The sequence below is a fragment of the Enhydra lutris genome, unplaced genomic scaffold (genome assembly GCF_002288905.1).
Source record: "Enhydra lutris kenyoni isolate GAN:26980312 unplaced genomic scaffold, ASM228890v2 scaffoldscaffold58, whole genome shotgun sequence".
Classification (NCBI taxonomy): domain Eukaryota; kingdom Metazoa; phylum Chordata; class Mammalia; order Carnivora; family Mustelidae; genus Enhydra; species Enhydra lutris.
Window position 1 is genome coordinate 17,507,176 of NW_019154142.1, and position 19,703 is coordinate 17,526,878.

The 19,703-nt window shown below is 36.0% G+C and overlaps 1 protein-coding gene across 1 annotated transcript in view; it reads left to right on the forward strand.

Moving 5' to 3' along the window:
- The window catches only part of LOC111158269 (MMS22 like, DNA repair protein), a 122,129-nt gene that overhangs the window by 82,504 nt on the left and 19,922 nt on the right, over positions 1-19,703 (forward strand). The window contains exons 15-19 of the mRNA XM_022520191.1: positions 2,625-2,818; positions 7,503-7,653; positions 8,297-8,448; positions 9,293-9,435; positions 15,650-15,809. Of these exons, the coding sequence (XP_022375899.1) occupies positions 2,625-2,818; positions 7,503-7,653; positions 8,297-8,448; positions 9,293-9,435; positions 15,650-15,809 (800 nt within the window). The remainder of the gene's footprint in view (positions 1-2,624; positions 2,819-7,502; positions 7,654-8,296; positions 8,449-9,292; positions 9,436-15,649; positions 15,810-19,703) is intronic.

The window sequence follows — 19,703 nt, forward strand, 5'->3', positions numbered from 1 at the left end:
GGTATTTATTATTCTTCGAAACCAGTATACATTGGAAAGGCAATAAGTAGGTTGTGCCAAAGGTGGTAGTATTTTACTTGGACTCCAGTGTGTTGATGTGTGATTGTGAACTTTCTATGTTGATGCAGGCAGTTAAGTTAGGTGCCAAATGGATTTTAGTGATCCAGTATTCAACTTAGTCGAAGCTAAAGGACCTGAAATGGTTCTCTAGCCACTAGTTCAAGTTGAAAACATCTCAGGCAGGTTTTTACAAAAGAGGATATAGCAGATATTTGGTTACCTTTTATGAGACCTGCTTGCTATGATATTCTTTCCCCGGGCATATATATACTTTTTTTTTTTTTCCCCAATACCTCAAGGAGTATTAAGTAGTGCCTCATGATCATCCAAGAATTCCAGTGTCAAGGGGCACAGTGTTCTCATGTTATATAACTTAAAATTTTAACTTATGTGTAGGTTTGTGAAAAGTACTAAAATGTGGTCTTAGATCCAGTTTGATATTTCAGTGGAATTGCTTTTTAGGTGCATGTACTAAGTTCTGTATTTTTGTTATAAGTATTTTGAGTAACCACTTCCCTTAGCTAAACTAATTTAAAACATCAGAAATGTTAGAATTAATGTAATTTTTTTTTTTTTTTACTAAGTATTTTCTTAATGGAGTACTACAATCAGAGGACATCTTCTGCTTCAACTCTGTCAGTTTTCACTGCTTTGTCTTTAACTGAGGAAAGCAAATCTATCTCAGGATGGTGTCCATCCATACATTTGTATCTACTCACAATTGATGTGACATTAATAAAAATAGGAATAATATTATTTTATGTATGTATTGTTGTACATTTAGGTTTTTTTTTTTTTTAAGATTTTTATTTATTTGACACAGAGAGAGATCACAAGTAGGCAGAGAGGCAGGCAGAGAGAGGGGGAAGCAGGCTCACTGCTGAGCAGAGAGCCCGATGTGGGGCTCAATCCCAGGACCCTGAGATCATGACCTGAGCTGAAGGCAGAGGCTTAACCCACTGAGCCACCCAGGCGCCCCGTACATTTAGTTTTAAGTAATCAAATTATTAATGTCTGGGCATATTGCAAAAACGTCTTTTATCCAGATCCTACAAAAATCTTTTAGTGGACCCCTCCCCCTTATATTTCTGTTAAGGTCTAGAAATGTCTAAATTTTCTTTTTTTTTTTTTTAAGTTTTTATTTTAATTATAGTTAGTTAACATACAGTGTTTTATCAGTTTCAGGTATACAATATAGTGCTTTAGCACTTCCATGCATCATGCTGTGCCCATTACAAGTGTACTCCTTTATCCCTATTACCTGTTTAACCCATCTCCCTCCTTCAGTTCTCTATAATTAAGAATCTGTTTCTTGATTTGTCTCTCTATTTTTTTTCCTTTTTTGTTTGTTAAATTCCACATATAAATGAAATCATATGGTGTTTTGTCTTTCCCTGACTTACTTTGCTTAGCATTATACTCTAGTTCTGTGCATGTCATTGCAAATGGCAAGATTTCATTCTTTTTTATGGCCAAATAATGTTCCATTGTATATTGCATATGGCCAATAATATTCCATTGTGTGTGTGTGTTTATGTTTATGTATTAAATCCATACTGTATCTTCTTTATCCATTCATCAATCAGTGGACACTTAGGCAGCTTTCATATCTTGGCTATTGTAAATAATGCTGCTATAAATGTAGGGGTGCCTGTATCCCTTTGAATTAGTGTTCTTGTATTCTTTGGGTAAATATCCAGTAGTGCAATTGCTGGATCATAAGGTAGTTCTATTTTTAATTTTTTGAAGAACCTCCATACTGTTTTCCACATTGGCTACACCAGCTTGCATTCCCATCCTCAGTGAATGAGGGTTTTTTTTCCTCTACGACCTCACCAACACTTGTGGTTTCTTGTGTTGTTGATTTTAGCCATTCTCATAGGTGTGAGGTGATATCTCATTATAGTTTGATTTGCAAGAAATGTCTAAATTTTCATTTGAATTAAGCAAATAGGTAAGTAAACCTTAAATCAAAATTTTAGGCAGTATTGAATTCATGTTTTACTATTTTATAGAGAACAATAACTTTTTATTGTCTGCTCTGTGAAAATGATTATGGATCTTTTTAGACCAAAGTACCAAGACTGTATCTGGCAGAGTTTTATGTAAGAAAATATTTCAATTTAAAATGCCACACATAAGCAAGCTAGATGTACTTACTTTCTGCTTGGTACATCTATGTCCTTAAAGCTCTCGGGGAAAAAAAAAAGGTTTAAAAAATTGTTTTCCTGTCTACATTGTAAGTAAAATCACTTGTCATAGTGAATTGCAAAATGCAGACCTTCATTCTGAAGCTGCCTGTTTCTCATTTGGATCTGACATATTAAAAAGCATATAATTAATGGTTGACATTAGTAATTAACATTAACTTTATGGTGCTTAATATGCCATCATTCATCCATCAAATAAGCAGAAATGCATAATGTCTTGGCATAAAGGTTTTAATTATATAAAACGGTCCCTCAAGTTTTCATATGATATAAATGTTAAAAGCCCAAAATGTATTTAAGGAAGATTTTTATAAGCATTTGTTGGGTGTTAGCTATATTTTTATTTCTTTCTAGGAGTATGCATCAACAATTGTGTCAGGAACTTCAAAAGGAGAGTGTGGACCTCCTTGTGCAGTCTTCATTATCGGCTAAAGAGCGCCACCTTGCTGCGGCTGCCCGTGCTCTGTGGAGACATTTCTTTTCATTTTTGAAGAGTCAGAGGATGTCACAGATAGTGCCTCTCTCAGAACTTGCGGATGCAGCTGCAGGTCAGCATTGTTAATTTGCTAATTAGCTTCTCATTTTGCAGACTCTGTCAGTTTTTTCTTCTGTTTGCTTGGTGACAAACTCTTTTATTACAGTCTAATAAATACTCGGACAACCAGAAAGAGGAAAAGAATTACAAATGTTAAATTAAGTCCCTTTGGCTTGTCGATTATTTTCCACTTAGTAAAGGTAAAAATTTAAGTTTTTGTTTGCTAAAAACAAAATACAACTTTCAGCCTTAAAAATATTATATATATTATATATAATATATATATTATATATATATATATATATAGTATATAAAACTTTCTTATACGTGCAGTACTTGGAAAGTAAAGTAGCATTGGGTTTCTTCTAGTTCAAGTACTTTATTTTCACATTGTGTGTAAAGGTATCCGGGTATCAGATGAAGTTACTTGTGTGAGGAGCAGAAGAAAACAGTGTGAATTCCACTTCCGCACCAAGCAGATGAGATCACAGGAACAGCAAATATATAGAACTTTGTTTGACTTTTACTAGATTCTATTTTAACTAATAATTTTTCATGAATTTGACTCTTAGCCTAAGGTCGTGTCCTTAGGCTTTAAGGGAATCTGAATCACATGACATCATAGGCAAGAATTTGAATATATGAGCATATATATAGTTTTCTAAGAAAAGACCATAATGTTTCTCAAAGGGATATTTACCCAAAATATGTGCAGAAGTACTCGAGTAGACAGAAATCAGTATGATAACTACATGTATTTAGTTGCAATTGAGGGGTGCCTCGGTGGCTCAGTCGGTTAAGCATCTGCCTTCAGTTTAGGACATGATCTCAGCGTGCTGGGATCCAGCCCCATGTCAGGCTCCCTGCTCGGTGGGGGGGCTTGCTTCTCCCTCTCCTTCTGCTTGTACTCTTTCACTCTCTCTCTCTCAAATAAATAAATAAAATCTTTTTTTTTTTAAGTGTGTAATACATTTGAATGTAATGCTTTTTAAAACCTAAGATCTAAACCATGGTTTATTTTACCCTGGTGTGAATGATGGAAAACTGAGCTAAAAACACTACATAAAAGACTGAATGATATAAATTGTGAAAGATCTTGAATTCTGCTAACATTTCCATAATTAAAACATTACAATGACAGATTGAAGAATTGTGACAGGACAACAGTTTTCCAACTACTATAATGTCTATGAAAATAAATATTGATATTTAATCAGTTTAACCAAAACAGTCATTAGAAGCCAATATGACTTCTCTTTCTTCCGTTCATCATCCTGACTCGCAGTCAGTGAACAAAAATGATACCACACATATTTAGTCACAGCTGTCCTAGGTTCTAAAAGTAAATGATATATACATATAAAGTAAAATATGTGTGGGTTTGGGGTTTGTTTTGAAATAAAGACTTGAATAGGTTAGGAGAGAAAAATTTTCTGCGTTTAAAAAAAAAAAACAAAAAACAAAAAAAAACAGTCCTCGAACACCCACTTTTATTGCCATTGTGGCTATACCAGTGGGGAAAAATACTGCTATTCCTTTTCTCACATATAAGTTACATGTTCCTGTGGAGCTTATAGTATGGGGGAGAGAACGGTAAGTAAGTAAGCAAGATGTGTAATACCTAGTCATAAGTACTATGGAGGAAAATAAAAATATATCAAAGAGGATAGGGATAGAGAAGGCCAGAGTCAGGTGGTAATTTTAAATAGTCAGGAAGGCCTGAGTAAGTACCATTTAAGCAAAAACCTGAAGGAAGCAAGAGACCAAGGCTCTGTACAAGTCCAGAGGCAAGAGCATGTCTGGTGTGTTTGCCGGACCACAGGGAAGCCAGGAAAGGTCATGAGGCATAAGAAAGAGAGAAAGAATAGTCAAGAGATATGATCAAAAAGTAATGGAGAGCTAGCTTGTGTTCTGCCTCATGTGCAGTTGTAAACACTTTTGCTTTTACCCTGAGATTAGAAGCTGTTGGAAGAGTTTTGAGCAGAGGAGTGAGAAGCATCCTTCTGTATGTGAGACTGAGAAGAGATAGTAGGGAGGCCAGTTAGGGAACGACTGTAACAACTTAGAACTGAACAGCTTGGGCTGACATGGTAGGACAGGTGGTGAGAAGTGGTCAGATTTCCAATCTGAAGGTAAAGAAAGTATTTTGAAGATAGAGGTGACAGAATGTTAAAGTGGGTAGGATATGATAAGTAGAATGAAGAGAGAATCCCCTATATGCCGAGATGAGGAAAATTGTGGCAGGGACGACTAGGACTTTGATATTGGACTTTTTTTTTTTCTTTTAGATATCCACTAAAATCTAAGAAAAGATGTTGTGCAGGCACTTTCAAAATGAGTGTAGGGTTCAGGGAAGACATGAAATTGAGACACTATGTATAAGTAGTAAAACTATAAAGTGGATGAGATCGCTGATAGAGTAAGTTGGTGAAAAGAGAAGTTTAAGGACTGGGCTCCAGGATAGTCCCATGTTCAGATTTGTAGGATTAAAAATGAACCGAGACAGGAGACTGCAAAGGAATGCCAGTAAAGCAAGAGGAAAACCAAGTGTGGTGCCCTGGAAATCAACTGACAGAACATTTCAAGGAAGGGGAAGTCATCAATTGCTCAAATCTGTTAATGGATCAAGTAAGATGAGGCCTGAGGTTGGTCATTGGATTAAGCAAGAAAGGAGGTCAGTGGTAACATTGAAAAGGAGTTTGGGTATATAGTGCTAGAAGCAAAGGTCTGATTGAAGATGATTCAAGAGAAAATGTGAGAAAATAAATTGCAGACTGCAAATGTAGATAAATCTTTTTATCACTAAGAGAAGTGGAAAAAGGGGAATATTAGCTAGGAGGATGTATGGGGTCAAAGAGTTTGGTTTTTTTTGTTGTTGTTGTTTTGTTTTTTTAATAACACAGGAGAAATTTCAGCATATTTATAGTCCTGACAGGAATATTCTGGAGTGAGGGAAGACTTGATGATGCAAGAGAATCTCTTGTGTTTTAATCCCCAAGAGAAATGGATCCCTTAGAGGATTTGGCCTCAGATCATCTGTAGTAGCAGAAGAGAAGTCAGAGGATCTGGCCCAGGTGGAGGCATCTGGGTAGACGTGGCAGGAGCTTGTGGTAGTTCTCTGCTGATGTTTCTCATTTCTCTGTAAAGCAGGAAGTAAGGCCATCAGCTGGAAGTGAGGTTGGGGAGGAGGTGCTGGCTGATGATGGAGAGAGGAAAGAAGGTATGCAGTAGACATCCAGGGAATAAAAGTCTAAATGGACTGGAGTAATGTAGCAGGAATTCTGGCCAGCACGAGGGTCCAACTTAAAGCTTGGAGTCATAAATGTAAAGGGAGATCAGTCAGCAGTGTTGCTTGCCAGCCATTTATACTCGCGTAGGCGGGTGTGGAGAGAAGACCAAGAGTTGGAATGAAACAGGCACTTTTTTCCAGACAAGTACAACAAATCAGGTAAGAAGGAAGGGAATTGACAGTATACACAAACAAGTATAACAGTGGACTGTGTAGTCAAGGTGTCTAAAAAGGGAAAGATGAAGCATGAAGGTAGTGAGGGTCAGGGAAAAAGTTTTAAGACCAATAAATTGTATAGGTCCTGGTGGAATCAGATAGTTGTTGGGAGTTGAGGACCTAGAGCCAGAAAATGGGGTCCTGGAAGTGGAGATTAATGGAGAGATTGTACTTAGTGGTAATGGCAAAGTCTCTCGGTATCAGCATGAGAGCGAATGGCTCAAATAGAATGGGAGATAGATTTACTGAGAAGGGGAGTTCAAGGAACTGAGAGGCCAGGATATTAGAAGAAAAGCCATCAGGGATTTTGACAGGAGTGCTCCTAGAGAGGGTGTTGTTAGTGAGCTATAGTCTTAAAGAAATGAGAGGTGGTAAACTAGGAAGCATCAACAAGGAGAGTTAGTTGCTGATATCTGATGACGTGAGAATCAAAGCTGGAGATTTTGAGGAGGAAGAAAAGAAGAATGTTCCAGAAGCAGCCATGGGACCAAGGAACAAATTCTCCTATCTATAGCTCAAATGTAGGAGAGGGGTGGGAGAATACACAGTCACCATCTAAGAGAGCTACATAGGAGCCAATGCTTCATAAGCAATTTATTGACAAACATAAATAAATATATTACAAATTAAGTTGAGGAATTCCCAGGAAATCACAAAATAAAGTATATTTGTTTAACATGGTTAACTAAAGAATTCTGGTTCCTAGGCTAAATGGGTTCTGAAGGAAGTGGAGGGCCCCTGATTATAGGAGATTGTTGTTTAATAGATGACTATCTAATGACTAAAGTAAGACTGCAGTCTTCTCTGAGGCAAGTGGCAAGAACATTAGCTTGAATGAAGAAAAGTGGTTACTAGATATATGTATTTTTTTTAATGGTTTTTTTGAATGAGAGAGGCACATGAACAGAAATAGCGAGTATAGAATTTGGAAGTTGAAGAAGCCAGTATAGATTTGGTCATGTAATGCTGAAATGAATTATTCTAGACCCGTTCTTGGAGTTCTAGATGATCGCTACAGAAATTTCTTTTTGCAACATGAATTTAGTTCCGATTTTGCTTTTTGTTCTGCATCTCTAAATGTGACATTTTATTATTAAGTGCTGAATTATTTTTATCACTGTTGATATAATTTGAGGAAGGGCAATAGTTTTTAAAAATTCTTCACCATTAATTTTTTCCATTTTAAATCTAGATTTTACTTTGCTTGCAATGGACATGCCCAGCACAGCTCCATCAGATCTTCAGCCTCAGCCAGTTATATCAGTGATGCAACTTTTTGGTTGGGATGATATCATCTGGCCCCAAGTTGTAGCAAGATATTTAAGTCATTGCCTACAAAATAGGTAAGTGACTTGATTTCAGATACGTGTGTTAATAGAAACTCAGGACTGATCAGTACACTAAGAAAGTAAGAATCTTCAAAAATAAAAACTGATCTTACTACATATATTCTCACTTGGGTGGTTTTTTACTTTTGGATATATCAGCAGGAAAGAAAGGAATGGGAATGGAATTGGTTAGAAGACCCACATAGAAATATACTTTGTCCTTAACTTTTCTCTTATGTAAATGGTCATGACTTCTGCTCTTTTTATTAAGAGCCACTTTTTTTTCTACTTTCCGCTTCGTTATCACCTCACCTCGATAGTTATTAGCCCCTTCCTCGATTTTCCCATTTTAACCTTATTCTCTCTTCCGTCTTTCTCTTGGCATGATCCTACACATGTGCCATCAGTGGAAAGAGGAAAATAAAAATAGAAGATTACAGATGAAAACAAGAATATTTCTGTAAAACTTCTTTTTAGATGTATTTGTAGTGTTTATTTTCAACAGTGCCTATCTGCATTAACGTGTGTGTAAAATAAGGGAGGCTAAGAAGTGGGGTATGTTAGAAAGTTTTCCTTCCTTTCTTAATCTCTGTGCTCGGGGAACATATTGTCAGGTTTTAGTTTTGGTTTTTAATATCCCATGAATTTATTTTTACAGCATGTTATGTGAAGCACTTTCTCATATAGGCTGTGTATCTTTCCAAGCCTTAACTATAAAATCATGGATTCGTTGCATTTTGCAAATGTACATAAACAACCCCTATGTTCCTGATGATTGGTTCATTGATACAAATCCTGGACAGGCTTTTGGTAAGTATCTGAGGCATTTTGCTTTCTAGATATCTAAGTATGTTTAAGATTTGTTTTTTTTTTTTTCATAAATTAATAGAAAAAGATATATGTTTGTAATATTATATAAATTATGTTTGTAATATGTATAAATAGTAACTTATTTCCTTTTGCTACCTGTTTCTTTTTCTTGATATTTTTCTGTTACCATATATGACAAATTTCTCTCCCATAAAGATAAAAGAACTTGTTTCCTTGGAAGCCAGAAACAAAAACTTGCTCTCCAGTGACAAGCTATTTTTTACCTTGAAGAAATTGATCACACAAAAAAAGTAGAACTATAAAGCAAATAACCAGATATCATAGTGTTAACACCTTAAAAAGAAAAGTATCCAATTATGAATAATTCTCTCCCGTTTTATCTTAGATATTTTACCTCTCTTCTGCTTTACTGTTATTAGTCACAGAGTGATACTTGTACTTTATTTATTAAAATATCCATACAGTTTTGGTTGTCTATAGGACATGCTTTTTCATAAAGCATTCTTTATGGCCGTTTATAAATTACACAAAGGCATGACTGACAAAAATGCTCCAAATTTACTTCGATATCTTAGTGCATCATTTAGCTTTACATGAATAACTTTTGGGGTTAGGACATTCACAAGTATATGTTTGTTTGATTTTAAATAAAACGTTTCCTTAGAGACTTAATTGAAGGTTTTTAATTATGTGGAAGTTTGAATGTTTTTTAAAAAAAGATGTTATAAGTGAATGCTGCATTCCCTACTCTCATCTATATATGTGTGTAATATAAATGTATGTAGTAAACATAAATGTTATTATGTTGTTTTTATATTAACAGAAAAAAAGTACTTGGAACAGTTGGCTGAACTGACAAGGTTGCTATTTAAACTCTCAGAAGTAAAGAATATTTTCTCAGCGGCTCAAATTGAATATTTATCCAGTCCAGAAGACCCTACAAAAGCACTTGTTCTATTTTTTGAGGTAGTTTTCATTTATTAGTATAATTGTCCAAATCAGTTATAATTATTTTTTCATAAAAACTTGAAGTGTTTATGAAGTTTTTCTATAAATCGTATTATTTTAAATTGAGTCATATTATTGTTTGCCTGCTATTATCAAATTCTGGAGGAATAAAACTGTGACTCTGTAGTTTAGTACAATTCACTCTATTACATTTAATGAAAATTAGGGACTGAAGAATGCTACATAATAGGGGCACCTGGGTGGCTCAGTCTATTAAGTGGCCAGCTTGTGATTTCTGCTCAGGTCTGATCTCAGGGTCATGAGATCGAGCCCACTTCAGGCTTTGCACTCTGCATGGAGTCTGCTTGAGATTCTTTCTGTCCCTCTCCCTCTGCCCACCCGCCATGCTCATGCTCACTCTCTCTCTAAGAAAATAAATAAGACCTTTAAAAAAAAAAAGAATGCTACATAATACATTCACTAAGTCTTCTGTCAATTGTAGGGATATCTTATTGCTAAAACTGGGATGGCACTATTCTCCAGATACTTGGGAACTAGATTGCCTTGTACATGGTCCCATAATAGTTCGACTTAATGTTTACCACCCTATAGCAAACAGTAAGTTTTACAGTAAAATTTTATTATAGTTAGCATAAGCACCAACTGCTTCATATTGTTATGGTCGGGTCTTTAAAATCCAGTTCATTTGTTCAGTTTTGTCTCCATAATGAATAGTCCCTTTCAACATTTGACTTTTAATTATTAATTTTGCAGGAATTTCTATTATGTGGTATTTTTTGCTTTACAGCCTTGTTGAAGTTGTTAATGTGTTTAGTGTCTTTGTAAGCAATTCACACTAAAAGTTGGTTTGTTTTCCCTCAAAGTGTTTTATATTAACATCAATGAAAATAAATACAACCTATAAGCTCTTTCCATAAATGTGAATTCTTCCATTGGTTTCCATTAAGTTAAAAGTATAATTGTATGATGATTAGTGATATCATATAAATCCTAAAAATATTTAGTAATAGTTTATGTAGCTATAAAACAGACATTTCTTTTTTTTTTTTTTTTAAGATTTTTTATTTTATTTTGTCAGAGAGAGCAAGAGAGAACGAGCACGCGCGCACAGGCAGAGTGGCAGGCAGAGGCAGAGGGAGAAACAGGCTTCCCACCAAGCAAGGAGCCCCATGTGGGACTTGATCCGAGGATGCTGAGATCATGACCTGAGCCGAAGGCAGCCGCTTAACCAACTGAGCCACCCAGGCGTCCCTAAAACAGATATTTCTTTTGAGCTTTTTGTGTAGTAGTTGATTTAATCTTAAGCTGTACTTAAGACACTTATGCTAGGAACCATACTGGACCAGAAAGGGAGGTAGAAATCATTTATTTCACTACTAGTTTTCAGAGACTACTAATTTAAGCCAGTCTTAATTAATTGTTCTTTCATCACTCAGTAAATAATAGTTGTTAGCTAAATCCTAGATAGTATTATGCCAGGATTTCTTAGGGATTTGAAAAACCAGAAGTAGTCCTTGATCTTAGAGAACTTTTTACTTGTCTGAGAATACAAGATAAACACAGAGGTTAAAATTATAAGACAGTCTATGCTAAGTGCCAATTAGTTGTTAGATCATTAAGTAGGTTAATAATTCAGAGTGTCTTGGTCTAAGAAGTTTGGATTTTCTCCTGTGAACAGCATGAAGGCTTTATAAATTTTTAAATAGGTCTGATTGGATCAAATGAGTTGAGAAAATTAGTAATAGTAGAGTAGATTAAAAGTACAGAAGAATTGTTGGCCAGAATCTAGTTAGATTTAGAAGGAAGTGAAAACTGAATTATGGGATTTTTGAAGGGGTATGGAATAAATACTGTGTTTAACCAGAAGAATGATGATATCTTAAGAAGAAATAGGAGCATCATGATTTAAGGTGAGGGAGAAGTAGGTTGAGGAGTTCAATTTTAAACTGGTTTGGTTTGAGATTGTGTGAGAGGTCACTAAGATCATTCCCAAGTGCTGTATGATTTGCTGGGAAGACTAAGAACTCAGCATATAGTTGTACTCACAACTATGACTTATTACAGTGAAAGAATCCAGAGCACAGTCAGCAAAGAGAAAAGGTACCAGGGGTGAAGTCTAGCAACACCGGTATGGCTTCCAACGGTCGTCTCCCGGGAGCTACACTGAACATGCTTAATTCTTCCAGAGAGGAATTGTGACAACACATCTGCAGTGCTGTCTGCTGGGAAAACTCATTAGGGACTCAGCGCCTACGTTTTTTAATGGGGACTGGTCACGTAGGTCCCTTTTGTCTAGCACTTAGGAAAATTCCAGACTCCCAGAATGAAGGCAGATATTCAGCATAAACTACATTGTTTCCACAAACAGTTTAGGCTCAGTGAGCCTTCTTATCAGGAAATGGTGAAAAAAACCTAAGGCCCCAATCTCCAGGCAAGGGCCAGACTTGCAAGTAGGACTTTTTAAAGATAGCAAGTCTAGGGCTTACTATGTTAACTCTTTCCTGCATAGAAATGATAGTATGATCCTGAGATAGTCTGAGAAATACATGTCTTATAGCCTAAGGAAATAAAGGCTAAACACAAGAGAAATACTGTGATCTAGATCAGTGGTTCTCAAAAGTGTTTCATAGACCCCTGGGGGTTACTGATACCTTTCCAGGAATTTTACAAGCTCAAAAGTGCATTGACATTTGCACAAATAGTGCAGAAACTTTATCACAAATCAATACCATGGCCCAAAATTATACTGGTGGTCATTATCATTTTCGCTGCCATGCAGTCACAGGAAAAAAAAGAAAAAAGAATCCAGTTTCATTTAAGAATAATCCTTAATGAAGCGGTAAAATTATTATTAATTTTACTGAATTTTGACCCTTGAGTACATGTCCTTTAATGTCCTCTGAATGACAATGGGAAGTGTATTTAAAGCATGTCTGCTGCATATAAAGTGAGGTGGCTGTCTACAAATAAACAGCACTTGTGTGGTAATGTGAGTTACAGGCTGACCTGACTGCTTTATCTTTTTTTTTTTTTTTTTTTCACTAACATATAAAGTATTATTAGCCCCAGGGGTACAGATCTGTGAATCATCGGGCTTACACATTTCACAGCACTCACTGTAGCACATACCCTTCCCAATGTCCATCATCCAGCCACCCTATCCCAACCCCCCCCACCCTCTAGTTCCATACACATCATTGCAAATGGCAAGATTTCAGGTTTTTTGATGGCTGCATAGTATTCCAGTGTGTGTGTGTGTGTGTGTGTGTGTGTGTGTGTGTGTGTACATACATACATATACCACATCTTCTTTATCCATTCATCTGTTGATGGACATCTAGGTTCTTTTCATAGTTTGGCTATTGTAGACATTGCTATAAACATTTGGGTGCACATGCCCCTTCAGATCACTACATTTGTATCTTTAGGGTAAATACCAGTAGTGCGATGGCTGGGTCATACGGTAGCTCTATTTTCAACTTTTTGAGGAACCTCCATACTGTTTTCCAGAGTGACTGTACCAGCTTGCATTCCCACCAACAGTATAGGAGGGTTCCCCTTTCTCTGCATCCTTGCCAACATTTGTCATTTCCTGACTTAATTTTAGCCATTCTGACCAGTGGTTTTGATTTGTATTTCCTTGATGCCAAGCGATGTTGAGCACTTTTTCATGTGTCTGTTGGCCATCTGAATGTCTTCTTTGCAGAAGTGTCTGTTCATGTCTTCTTCCCATTTCTTGATTGGATTATTTGTTCTTTGGGTATTGAGTTTGGTAAGTTCTTTATAGATTTGGAATACTAACCCTTTATCTTATACGTCATTTGTGAATATCTTCTCCCATTCTGTCAGTTGTCTTTTGGTTTTGTTGACTGTTTCCTTTGCTGTGCAAAAGCTTTTGATCTTGATGATGACTGCTTTCATCTTGAGAGAACAACTAACAGTATGGTTATTCAGACGAGTATTTGGCAGACATTTTCTCAGAAATGTATGAAATGAGTATCACTTCAAAAAAAAAAACAACTGACAGTATTTGTTGCTAATGACATAATTTGAGCTTTTAAGAAAATTAGAATCTTGGAAAACTTGTATTTGCTATTATGAGCTTGAAAGCTTCATGATACTTAAAGATTTTTCTGATGACACTGCTGATAATATTAACAAATGTAACTTTTTAAATGAATAATGAAATGTGCCCACATTGGGAAAATGTATATAACTCAGTGAGCCAGAATTTTCCAGATGACCAAATGGACTTTTAGAAGCATGCATGGGTATTAAACCTTTACTCAAAAAGCAAAATAGATCAGTGACTTTTAATGTAGCAGAGTATAAAATATTTGTTAACATGGTTTTGAATTCCATAATACAATTAGCCTTTAAGAAATACCACTTGTCAAGTTTTGGTGTAATATCAGAGAGGAATTTCCTGAAAGGGATATCAGAGAGGAATTATCTGAAAAAATCTACTAAAATACTTCTTTCTCTTCCAGTTACATATATGTGTGAGATTGAATTCTTTTCATCTGCAACATATTGCAAAAGATTTTATGCAGAAACAAATATAACAATTTAGGTGTCTTCTATTCAGCCAGACATTAAAGAGATTTGCAAAAATGTAAAAATTATTACTAATTTTTTTTGTTTTGGAAAATAAAGCTGTTTTCCCTAGAAAGTTTTTACTCTGTTAACAAATAATGCTTATTATTTTTAAATGAACTAGTAATTTAAATGTTCTCTTTTTATTTTCTGTGGTAAATATCGATAGGTATAACCCAAATAATAATACACCTTAAGATCCTCAACTTTTAAGTGGATAAAAGGGAGCTGAGAAGTTTGAGAACCTCTGGTCTAGGAAAAGAAATGTAGAGAACCAAGGGCAGAAAGCTAAATCGAGAAAAAGAATCATCAAGTCTATCTTTTTTTTGCTGTTTTCATCATCCACCTCACAGCCAGTCACTCCAGGTCATAGATTCCTTATCTTCTCCTCCATTCTACATTTTATTAAATCAACATGGCTAACTTTAATATCACCTTGAATAACTTACCCTAATCCCTCATTTCAAAGCTTCTCCACAAGTCTTCTAGTGATCTTCACACCTGCTCTGCTTCATCGACCCACTCCCATGACTAAACCTAAGGGATGCTGTGGCATCATTTGGATTATCTGAGAGCTCTTTGACCATCACCACCTGTGCCTCCAGCTCTCCAAGTGACCTCACATGACCCTCCACTTCCTTTTCTCCAAGTGCAGCACCCTCTCAAGGTCTCACATCTTCCCCATCCACCCTAATTAGCCCCCTTGGGGCCCTCACTACAGCTATACTCTTACCATCATCTTTATAGTCTTCCATCTTGGTTTTTGGTTCTGCCTACAAACCTTCAACCTTGGATGGATGCAACAACTTGCTTTCCCTTCTTTGTCTTATCTGCTGAGAGTTGCAGGAGCAAAAATCACATAACTGTGTATATTGATGGTATTAGGTCCAATTTAGGTCTTTGAAATCCACTGTAAGTCAGTCCCCAATAATGGTTTGAAAACTTTGCTACTCTTCTCAAACCTCCTGACTCATCTCTAGCCAGTCTTCTCTTGGTTCTTTTTGTGACTGCTCACCTCTTGCTCATTCTCATGTTTCCTCAACTAGTTCTTTATTTCCCCTGCTCTTGCCATTTCACCTTCTCTCTCTGCCTCACCTCACATTTCTCCCTACTGCCTCTCACCATTTTGCCTTATGTGCCCATTCTCTCATCATTTTTCCTCTGAGAAAGTAAAGCTAGTGTCTAATGGCTTATAAAGAAAATTCTAGGGGGATAAAAATCAATCCATATCACAGAACTGAACACTATAGAGGTCTTACATTGTAAGAATTTCATAACCTTGCTTGTAGGTTTTCCTTATAGGAATTTGGGGATTGTAATTGCCATTTATATACTGGGATGCTTGGGAGTCTTGATGTGATTTGATAAAACCTCTTTTATATCAGTTCCATTGATTTTTTTTTATTCGTTAAACTTTTTATTTAATTATAAAAGGCAAGACTTAATTCTTTCCACTGGCATTTTTTTAATTGCTGTGAACGTTTATTGGAAAGGTAAGGATGGACACTTAAGAATGTAAGGGGTGTGTGTAGAGAGAGAAATTTTCTTTATTTCTCAAAGTCAGTATTGTGTAAAACTTGGAAATCTAAATCATGTTTTTCCTTTTTTTTTATAGGCTGTTGGTATTACTTATGGGAATCTGCAGAAACTTTCTGATAAATCTGCCATGGTCACAAAGTCCTTAGAATACCTTGGTGAAATATTAAAATATATAAAACCTTATCTGGGAAAAAAAATTTCCAGCGCAGGGCTGCAACTGACTTATAGGATGATGGGTATGTATTCCTGACTTTATTAAAACTTCCTTAGGTTGAACCTATAATATCATGATAGATAGGAATACATTAATACCCAGGCTACATCACAGTTCTCCATACAATCATAAGAATATTTTTTTTTTAAGACTTTATTTATGTATTTGACAGAGAGAAACACAGTGAGAGAGGGAACACAGGCAGGGAGTGGGAGAGGGTGAGTGAGGCAGGATGCCTGACAAGCAGGAGCCGGATACAGGGCTCAATCCCAGGAACCTGGGATCAGGACCTGAGCTGAAGGCAGATGCTTAACGACTGAGCCACCCAGGCACCCCAATCATAAGAATAATTTGGAAGACAATGATTTAGCTTACAGTGATTCATATTGGCTTTCTACTAGTGTATCCCTATCTTTTTTTTTTTTTTTTTTTTAAGATTTTATTTATTTATTTGACAGAGATCACAAGTAGACAGAGAGGCAGGCAGAGAGAGAGAGAGAGAGGGAAGCAGGCTTCCTGCTGAGCAGAGAGCCCGACGCGGGACTCGATCCCAGGACCCTGAGATCATGACCTGAGCCGAAGGCAGCGGCTTAACCCACTGAGCCACCCAGGCGCCCCAGTGTATCCCTATCTTGCCTCACCTCTTTCAGACCTCTTCTTGTTAGGCTTGTGTTAATATTAGAGTTAATCATGACCAAAACAGAAAATGTGCTGATACCAATTTGCTGGCAATAGTCTGTCGTGAATCACTCACATTGTGAATATCTGGATAATTAAAATGGACTTTTTTTTTTTTTTAATGTTTATCTGTGCTTTGTTAGAATTTAAAATATCAGGAAACCATCACTCTCCTCTATTTTTCTGGTCTGCTCTGTATGAAGGATGTCAGGAAAGAATTTATTACTGCACTAGAGATATTTATGCTTCAAATCTTGCTTCTCACAATACTATTTTTCTCCTTTCAGAAAGAAATCTTTTTCTGTGCTTGTGCTATAACAGCACAGTTCATCCTTGAGGAAGTCAGTAATTTGAATACCTTTGTTCACTAAAGCCATGTTACTAACCAAAAATAGGAACTGGATAAAAGGAAATGAAAAGTATTTCCTTAGATGTTTTTTTACAAAATTTAAGGGTTTTTTTTGTTTGTTTGTTTTTGGTTTCTTGGGGGGTTTGTTTTGTTTTAATTTCTCTGTGGCCTAAACCTTATATCTGCTCCTTTTGATCTTGTGAACATATGAATAAACCTGATTTGGGCTGTCTGAAACCTTTTATCTTTGTTGTGAAAGATAAAGGAGAATGCAAAAAATGTGTAAATATGGATGATGTGGAATGTAGTGAAAGCTATAGTTGCAATACAAGCATCTTAATTTTGGAGAAAAAAATAAGTGATAATTTATTATAAATTTAAAATATTAAGATGTAGATAAATAAGTATTTCGGCATTCAGCCTTATAATTTATTAGTCTCTGTTAGATTTTTGCCAAGCTAAATGTATGATTTCAGAGTTTACCTTTATTTTACAAAATATATGATAGTCATAACTAACTGCAAAATCATATTCAGATTGGTGATATGTAGACCCAGGGTAAAATTCTCCTTGTGAAGAATGGAGGACCTTCTTTGTTTTGTACATGGTTGAGTTTTGACTTACTGGAAGGTAGATCTGTATTTTTTGCTTTTGTCTAAATCTCAGAGACTGGGAATGGAATATATTGGTATAATGTTCCTCATTTATGTGTTAAAAATTAAGAACAGATAATTTACTGTCTTCTGTATGTAAAAGGCTCAGAACAACTGGAGGAGAAGCAAGTATAAAGTTTTGAGGTTTCAGACCTTCTTTAAGTGTGTGGGTTGGGGATATCATATTCACTTAAGAGAAAGAATTAACCATAGAAACTGTTTTATTTACCTGGCCAGTTCCTAACTGGGGATACCTCTGTTGTCTAGTTATGAGAGTATTAGTGAAAGGTATAAACTACTGATAAAATCACACTTAAGATTAAGGCATCTGGGGTCTTAATTGTAAGTCACTAATTTCTGAGAAAGGATTGATTCATGAGTAGTATCTTCCACTTTCCTCCTCTTTTTATCATTTTTTGTCATTTTTCTCACTCTTTATACCTTTTACTTTTCCATCCCGTGTTTTTCTGTTGGTCATTCATCTCTCTTCTGTCATTCTTCATCTTTGTAATTGAAATTCTACCCATGACCCTCAGTGCCCAACCCAAATATTCCACATTTTCCATATTCCCAGGTAGCCTTGGTCTCCCTGATTATGCTTCATCTGTCTATCTCTTATGACATTTTTCATAGCTTGCCAGCTTTTATAATTATTTGTGTACTTGGCACGCCCTTACTAAATTTTAAACTCACTTGTGTTAGTGGCCATATCTTTTGAACTTTTCTTCCCATTGTCATGTTGTATTTTGAACAAATAAAAACATTTCCTGAGTTACACATTCGACGCTGCATTGGAAACTGGGGATACATTAGCTGAAGAGTCTCACCAATGTGGAAGATGGCATATACTAAATAAATGCTTCTGGAATATAATGATTTTATAAACCTAGCTAATAGTACATAATGTATCTTTTAATGTTCCTAAATGAGCAAAGTTACTCTCAAACTATATAAATACATTTTTAAATGCCTACTGTAATGATCCCAGTCCTCTTATTGTATTTTTTAAGGCTTGGTATATGCATAGAGTAGAAAATAAGTAAACACATAAGAACTCTTATAGTACAGCTCTCCTCCATTTGTACAAGTATGTACCCCACAATTTTTCTATATTCTCAGCATCATCAGTTATATAAGTGATATGTTTGTAGGCAGGAAAAAGACAGTTTTTTATAATGCTGTATACTACGTATTTAAACCTTTCTCAAAGTTTTTCACTTAAAAAATTTCTTTCTCTTTGCATCTTTTTAAAGATTAATTTATATATTTATTTGAAAGAGAGCATGGGAGAGAGGGAGGGTGCACAAGCAGGGGGAGGGGCAGAAGAAGAGGGAGAAGCTGACTCCCTGCTAAATAGATAGCCCAATGTGGGGCTTGATCCCAGGACCCTGGGATCATGACCTGAGCCAAAGGCAGATGCCCAATCAACTGAGCCACCCAGGTACCCTGTCTTTGCATTTTTTAATACCACACATTTAAATGTTCTTCACTGAAACTGAAAAAACTAGGGTTCTGGGAGCACCTGTGTGGCTTAGTCACTTGACATCTGACTCTTAATTTCTGCTCCAGTCATGATCTCAGGGTCTTGGGATCAAGCACCACATCAGGCTCCACGCTCAGTGTGGAGTCTGCTTGAGATTCTCTCCGTCCCTCTGCTCCCCCACCCCTGTGCTCATGCTCTCTCTTTCCCTGCCCCCCAAAATAAATATTTTTTTAAATATTTTTTAAAAACTAGAGTTCTGATTTGTCAGTGAAACAAATGGATTGCCTCTGCTCTCTATGAACTCCCAAAACTTAAGATCTTCAGCAAAGTGTTTTAACCATTATAAAAGATGAAATACAAGGGTAGATGATAGCATTTTTGGTTGGAAGCCCCTCGCTCTTTATAAGTCAATTCCTGTGTGACACCTAAGAGTGATATGAATCATTTCAAATGTCAGCGGTGATGGCAGTTCCCTTTGCGGGTATATTAATGTTAGTTAGGATGTGAGTTCTTCTTACATTGCTGTCATTCACCAGTTTTCCACCTACTGGAAAAATGAGCAAGCCGGCGTTATTTAAAATACTGCTAAGTGAGCATTGTGTTTCTTTATGATTGATTATTGTATTTCCTTTTACAACAGAAGATTAATGTTGCTGTTTGTTGTTCTTAGAAGTGATTATTGGTTGGGCTTTTTTTCTTTTAACATCAATATACTCTTCTATAAGCATATTTTTGTTTTCCTTCGGAGCTTGA